The 7,270-nt window shown below is 38.7% G+C and overlaps 1 protein-coding gene across 1 annotated transcript; it reads right to left on the minus strand.

Annotated features, from left to right (window-relative positions):
* Positions 1 to 1,389: 1,389 nt before the first annotated feature.
* Positions 1,390 to 6,979, minus strand: LOC133854593 (cucumisin-like). The gene is made up of 10 exons (XM_062290832.1): positions 6,896 to 6,979; positions 6,442 to 6,530; positions 5,924 to 6,021; positions 5,706 to 5,846; positions 5,486 to 5,585; positions 4,133 to 4,646; positions 2,933 to 3,270; positions 2,731 to 2,842; positions 2,442 to 2,655; positions 1,390 to 2,018 (listed from the first exon to the last, which is right to left on the minus strand). The coding sequence occupies exons 1-10, from the start codon at positions 6,977 to 6,979 to the stop codon at positions 1,390 to 1,392; spliced, it is 2,319 nt and encodes a 772-aa protein (XP_062146816.1).
* Positions 6,980 to 7,270: the final 291 nt, after the last annotated feature.

A 7,270-nucleotide genomic window follows, 5' to 3' on the forward strand; every position in this document is an offset into this window, starting at 1 on the left:
AGCATGTAGCTAATTAGAAGTAACTTCTATAAATATATAAATGCCTTACATACTAATTGGGGGTTTGCATTCTCGGTAATTTCGACTACCGATTCATCACCGACATAGTTCCACCTAACGTGGATCGGCTTACGACGGATCGGCAATGTCGGGGTTGGATGTGGTCTTTTTTGTTTTATTTTTTAACAAAAGTTGTAATTGACATCATATATCAATTTTATTTTTACTTTCACATCATCAAGTTGTATGGCAGTCGTATAAATGTCTATTAAATAGCATTACTCAAATCCTAAAAAAAACCGGTTCTCCCCTCCCTTGTGCCCTTCCAAAGAAAAAAAAAAATCCCATTTTTCTCTCTCTTAATTACTCACCTTAAATACCATTAAGGTGAACACACACACACACACATATATATATATATATATATATAACATCATTTTATATGTTACAATATTAATTAAATAATTAAATTAATAATTTTTTATAAACTTAAATTTTTAAGACAAATAATAATTTAATTTGATATGAGAGCAAATTTTACGGTCAATTTGAACCTTATCATCGTAAGTACCTACCTCCACATGGAGTCAAAACAGAGTTTTATAAATATTCTGAAAATTTTGTACTCATTTCTTTTCAAAGTGCTATTTATTAAATTGGACTAGATTCCTTGTTTTTTCCTGTTAGAATTTTCCACCAAAAAAAAAAAGACCTTATATGCTTTATGATTGGTTGGTTGATTTATTGTGGTATATATTCAAAATAATCAAATATGAGACATTATAATTTTAAAAGAGGTATATATATTAGGGTTGACAATTTTTTACACGACCTGCGAATTCGATACAAAGTTATAAGGTTTGAATTTAGACTAAACGGGTTCAGGTCATAGACAAGTTGACCCGCCAATTCATTGGATAAACCGGGTCGATCCGAACTCGAAACGATAACCCATTTTGCCAATCCTAATATATATTCACCCTCCTATTGATTGTCCAATTGGAATTTAAAATCAACCCTATCAGCTTTTTGTTTGAGAGATCAGAATCCGATGCAATTAAGTTGATCATCGTATGCGCAATAACCAGCTTCATTTAAGAGGGCACGCAGGCTCCACTTTGTCCAAGCAAGTGCTTGGGAACCTGTTCGAGCTGTCCCAAGCACCTACTCAAACAAAGTAGGGCTCAAATAGTGTCTCACATGAAGTTGTCCTTTGCTTGTTGCACTCAATTCACGTCCTTGTATGAGAGAAAAAGGGAGGTGCATGAACATTGAACATGTAGCAGTATTATTATTTGGGTTTTATGTCAATATTGTAGAGGCAGCACAAAACTGGCATGCCATCTCAAATACACATGAACGCAATATGAAAGAACCTATGGATGGGAATTATTCGTGTCCAAGGATCCCATTCTTGTGATAAAAGGAGGAACCTTTGAAATCTGGTTTTTCATGAGGCATGGAGAAGGAAGAGTCTGCAAAACCAGGGAGAATCGTGTAGACCACAACCGGGCTTCTCACCGCATAAGCCCCATGACTCCACACGATCGCTCCTGACATGATAGGCTGCTGTGCAATATTTGGGCCAAAGACCTTCACTGTGAACGACTTCTTCTCTCCAATGGCAGAGAAAGACAGGACAGAAGGCTCAATTATAACGGTAACAGGGGCGGGCATGTAGCCAGTGACGGTGTAGGTAGAGTTTGGTAAGCCAACGTTGGTGACTGTCCTAGTGAACACAGCTTTAATCGGCTGGCCATCTTCCACGGCTACGGAGAACGAGGGATAGTTAAGGTCCCAAGCTCTTCCAGGCGTTGTGCTGTTGCAAAAGCTGCTGTTGTCTCCGGTTATGAATTTTAGCGTGGTTGTGTTGTAGCCCTGCTTGCAGAGGAAGTCTATGTAGTCTACCTCAGATGCATCATAGACGAGCCCAGGTTCTGTGGCTTGCAATGGGTTGATCTGACCGGATCCGTAAGCAAATTCAAGGTCTTGGTGCTTCTTTGAATCCACAATGTAAGCTATTCATGACAGAAATTGGTTTAGTTAGAGATTAAACTCAGCCTTATCAAAGCAAGTTTTTTTTTTTTTTTTTTTTTTTTTCCAAAAAGAGTAGGAGGGGTGACCAACTGTGGCTACTCTACCTAGGTGTTACCATGATAGCATCTACCCACTAAGAATTGCTCAAGAGAGGCTTAGATAGTGAAGAAACACAGGCGTTATCTCAAGACCGGCCAATTGAGTTATAGCCTGATTCAACCTCACCAAGGCATCAGTGGGACTCAAGATGGCTAATACTAATCAGGCCAGAAATGACTCGAATGAGTGATTCCTATTGCGGGATTCGGACTCAGTCCCTGGTGCGTGCCTAACTATATGTGGATTACTTTGAGACCATTGAACTACCACTACTGGTGGTTATGAAATTAAGTTTGTTACTTCACCTGTTGTCATGAGGGCAGATTTAATGGCGGCAGGGGACCAGTTGGGATGGGCAGCCTTAACATATGCAGCTGCACCACTAGTGTGAGGACAGGACATGGATGTGCCAGAAATAATGTTGAATTTGACTCTCCTAGTGTCGTCAAAGTCGATGGAGGGCGGTGCTACCGGAGACCAAGCCGCGAGAATGTCTACTCCAGGGGCAGTTAGATCGGGCTGCATATATATCATCCAAACATGATTTTGACACATGAATCATTATACAAATTAAGATTTCCTTTTCTAGATCACCTTGAGAATATCTGGGGTGATAGGGTTGGGTCCTCTGGAAGAAAATGATACAACATAAGGTGCCATGATGTCCTTCCATGTCTCACCAACCAAAATAGTTGCTATTGGGTTTCTGTCAAGGTTTTGAAATGATTTCATTAGGATAATGTAGAAGCTATATTTACTCGGTGACTGATTTAATAATGATTAGAACTATATTTACTCAGTTGTTCTAATGTAGTCCAAAATTTGGAGGCCGTCTTCTGTGCTGATGACTGTCGCCGGTAAAGGGTAACTGAAGGCAAAATCGGTAATGGATGGGTCAGAAATAATGGTTCCGACCCCGTGGCCTATTAGAATGCCAGTGCCATCTCCAAAGGTGCCATCACCAGGGTTTTCGCAGAGGATGATCTTTCCTTGTACTTTGTTTGAATTCATGAAACCAGGAAAGCAATATTTTGAAATAATTGGGTCAGCACCTGCAGAGTAGTTTGCTGCATCTCCACCCCAAATCAAGGGAAATGATTGTCCACTGAGGTTGAAGCCATTGATGGAGAGACCCTTCATTGTAATTTCGAGAAATTAGCATAGTATTTGGCTAAGAGTAATGGTATTTAGTAGATTCAAGCATGTACAATTGTCATATAATATTGAATAACGTGGCCATAAAAATCAGACATTGCATTAGAGTAGTTTGTCATACAATTACAAATGTTGATCAAATCGCTGATTTTTACTGTCACGTCATCCAGTTGCATGGCAGTTGTACAAGAGTTTACTAAGGGTTCGTTTGAGTTTGTGATTTCAAAAAGTGCGATTTGAAAAAAGAAAAATTTTAAAAACACAGTTAAGCGTTTGACAAAATCGCAGCTTGGCCTTTAAAGTTCTGTATTTTAAAAAAAAAAAAACACCTCCTTACCTATGATTTGTAAAAACAAATTTTTACATTTTCAAATCGTAATTTTTTAAAAACGCAATTACCAAACGATTATTTTTTGTGATTTGATTTTATGTCAAATTTTTTATTTACAATCGAAATTGTAATCCCAAATGGATCCTAAATAAAATTACTCAAAAAAAAAAAAAAAACAAGTGCTAAACCAAATAATTTTAAATACTCAACTCTCATTTTACTGGGCTGATATAGCAGTGCCGCTCAACCCTAAGAGATTTTTTTTTTTTTTTTAAGACTGTTCTAAGGGTTGACGGGCAATGCCAAATCAGCCCGGCCAACTGGATAAGAGTTGAGTATGTACTATTGTTCGAACTAATTAAGGCCTAATTTTTACTCCGGCCACTTTATTGAGTTGTAGACTCTGTACAACTCCCATAGAATTGGATGGCAGTAAAAATCACTCTTGCATCAGTTCTACCTGTATAAACCGAATGGAATAAAATAACTTCAATGGAAAGACTCACGTACAGTGTAGACTTGTCCGTTGCCAAGCGCAACCTGGGCAACAAATTTCCTGTCAATGGTGCTGGCAGCAACAGTTAATATCCAAGGTGCATAATTTGCGACGGTGTATGGAAAGGGCCCTGAGTTTCCGGCGGAACAGGAGGTCAAAATGCCGTTTCTAATGGCGTGGAAAGACCCAATGGCAATCGGGTCTTCAAAATATGGGATTGGCCCACCAAGACCGAGGGACACCGAAATAATGTCAACTCCATCTGCTATTGCGTCGTCGAATGCTGCCAGGATATCTGCTACGAAACAGCCGGATGACCAGCAAATTTTGTACATGGCAATCCTTGCGCCGGGATGTCCACCTCTTGCGGTTCCTTCAGCTAGCCCAAAGTAGCTCGCTCCGGCTACCTCCCTTCCTGCGGCGGTTGAGGAAGTGTGGGTTCCATGACCCTCAGAGTCCCTCGGGGATTTGAAGTCGGTGACGTCGTAGTTGTTCTCGCTGTTGTAGTAACGGGCTCCGATGATCTTGCTGAGATATGGGAATTTCTGTGAGTTGCTAACTGATCAGATGAAAGTCAAAATGAAAAGAAAAATGCCATTTATATTGTCTGTAAGTTTGTGTCTTGGAGGACCTGAATACCCACATGTCTGTCCACGCCATGCATCCCAATCCAACAGATATATGGAGAGAATCTCCACGTTAATAACAACTTACTGGAGTGAATTCCCGAAACCCTAAAGGGGAAGGGCACAAACGATGGCCTATATAAAGGCAATGAGAGAATTCACTTAGGTATGTAATTTGGACCTTATCCAAACTGTCTAAATTTCCCCTCTTTCCTTTATTGACTTGAGCGTCAGAGCGGCTTTATTGGATCACATCTGTGAACGACCTTTGTAACCCTTGTCCTCTCTCATTAATCTCCTCTCTAACAGGCGGCCTGAGGTCATTGTAGGTTACTGCACCATGTCTAAACCTGTACACCTCATGACTTGTGTTCCCTAGTTATATGAATGTTAAAAGTTTGGTGGACATTACCTTCAGAGAGTCTCTGAATCCATTATGGAGAAGAAATCTTCTAATATATTGGGAAGAGATGAATATTGACTATTTTTATTTTGAGTAGAATTCGTCTTGCATCACTCTTTTTTACTTGTTGTATATATATCTGCTATTAATACTTCACTCTATCTCCTCTCCATGATGGTATATCTGCTAGCTTAATAAGCTTTGCCTGCAAATGCAGTTATTAACATGGCCATTTTTTTCTTTAAATTTTCTATATCGATCTCATTTGTTTTGTTTCTCTAATGGTGTTTGGACTCATGGCAGTGCTCAAATAAGCAGTGGGGAGAAAGAAAGCTCACTTGTTGCAGGTGAAGTTGGCACCTTGGCATATACCCTTCCATTTACTGGGCGGAGAGCTGAGCCCTTCATCACTGAAACTTTCAGATTCTGGCCAGATTCCTGCAACAAAAAAGACGTGAAAATTAAAGTTTTCATATTAGAGCACTATCTTTGTGATTTATGCAAATTAAAATGTTGACAATTGTGTCATTGTGTGCTAGCTTAATATATATTTATAACCTGTGTCAAGAAGCCCAACAATGACATTTCCTTGTTGAGGGATTCCAACTTTGCCTTGTGTGAAACCCAAGAAATCCCATGATCTTGTAGTGTGAAGCTGCAGTTTATGGTTTGGAATCACTGAAATAACACCTTCCATTTCTGCAAACAATTCAATTTCTTTTAGCACAGTATTAAAATTTCATTCCTTGCCACTTCTTATATATATGGTCTCTCACCTGAGAACTTTGCAACTTCTTCATCAGTTAACTTGGCTGCAAATCCGTTAAAGCTCTTCCCATAACTGTAGATTAGTGACTTTTTTGCTGATGAAATACTGCAATTGGAAGAAAAAAAAAAGTATGTGCTTGAGATAATTCAAAAGGTTAGGAAATCTAATTTTGATAGCTTTTTAGTTCAACAATGTAGCAGTGGTGATTGGAAGGACCCACTTCAGATATACATCGGCTATACCCGGGCAGCTATTTGTCTGCTAGGCATGCAAAACAGGCTTTGGCATTACCCACATAAAAAATATTAAACTTACAACTCTTTTACACCTTGTTAACACATGTCAGAATATAATTAAAGGGTTTTAAAAAAATTTAGTGGCTGATGTGACTCTAATCATATATAAGCTCGGAGCATTGTTGAACTACCAAACCAAACTCCTGACACTAATCATAATGTATATATCAACTAGAAGATCAGTTGTACAAAATTAAGACATTCAGAGAAACAAGCTAAAAGTAGTAACCTTCCGAGTACTCTTTCTAGCATGGAATGGTGCATTGATGCAGCAGAAAAATCTCCTCGAGGCCGCTCTCCCATGTACACAATGTGCACCTGTAGGCCAGGTAGCAAAAATTCCTTAAAGAAAATCACATGTTTAATTGCTTTTAATTTGACATTATTCAAGATATATCGTGAAATCACTACTTCTGCCAAATGCTTAAGCTGTAAAAAGATATAAACCCCCCCCTCATGTGTGGACTAGTCAAACTCTCCTAACACGGGGAATATTTAATTGAAATGGAGGATACATAGCGGAGTCAAGGTTCGAACTTAGAACCTTTGGCTCTGATATATATCACAATAAATCACAACTTAACTTATCCCAAAAGGTTAATCGGATAGAAACAGATAAATTTAAGCGTTTAACCAATATTTTAATAGATATAAGATATATGTGAGTAAGAAATCCAATCTACCTTCCTTTCCTGGCCATGGCAGCTCTGGAGAAGAGCTGCAAGCAACAATGGGTACAGAAGAACATGAAGCCCTGCCATGGCCATTGTTATTGAACTTTGTTCAAATATAGTACTGTTAAGTTATTGTCTAAGAGTCAGAGATATATGTTTATATAAGAGACTTTGAAACTTGTTGTGTCCGCCGTTTGTAGCATATCTTATGGGAGCTTCACCGGCTAATCGGTGGTTGTTTCTGGTTTTTTGTTATTGTCGACAAATCATGTTAAACAATCAAAGTTGAAGATAAACAAAAACTAGGAATTCATTGTTGTTTTGGTCGTCTATTTAAGTTCTAGTATATGTCGTCACATGCTCTAAACCTATATATATATAAAA

The sequence above is a fragment of the Alnus glutinosa genome, chromosome 13 (genome assembly GCF_958979055.1).
Source record: "Alnus glutinosa chromosome 13, dhAlnGlut1.1, whole genome shotgun sequence".
In the NCBI taxonomy this organism is placed as follows: Eukaryota; Viridiplantae; Streptophyta; class Magnoliopsida; order Fagales; family Betulaceae; genus Alnus; species Alnus glutinosa.

Excerpts from the sequence above, each read along its gene's own strand:
- LOC133854593 (XM_062290832.1), bottom strand. The coding sequence starts at position 6,979 with ATGGCCATGGCAGGGCTTCATGTTCTTCTGTACCCATTGTTGCTTGCA. Across the intron at positions 6,022-6,441 it reads CTAGAAAGAGTACTCGGAAG|TATTTCATCAGCAAAAAAGT; the intron begins GTTACTACTTTT and ends TTCCAATTGCAG. Across the intron at positions 2,843-2,932 it reads GACTACATTAGAACAACTGA|AAACCCAATAGCAACTATTT; the intron begins GTAAATATAGTT and ends AAACCTTGACAG.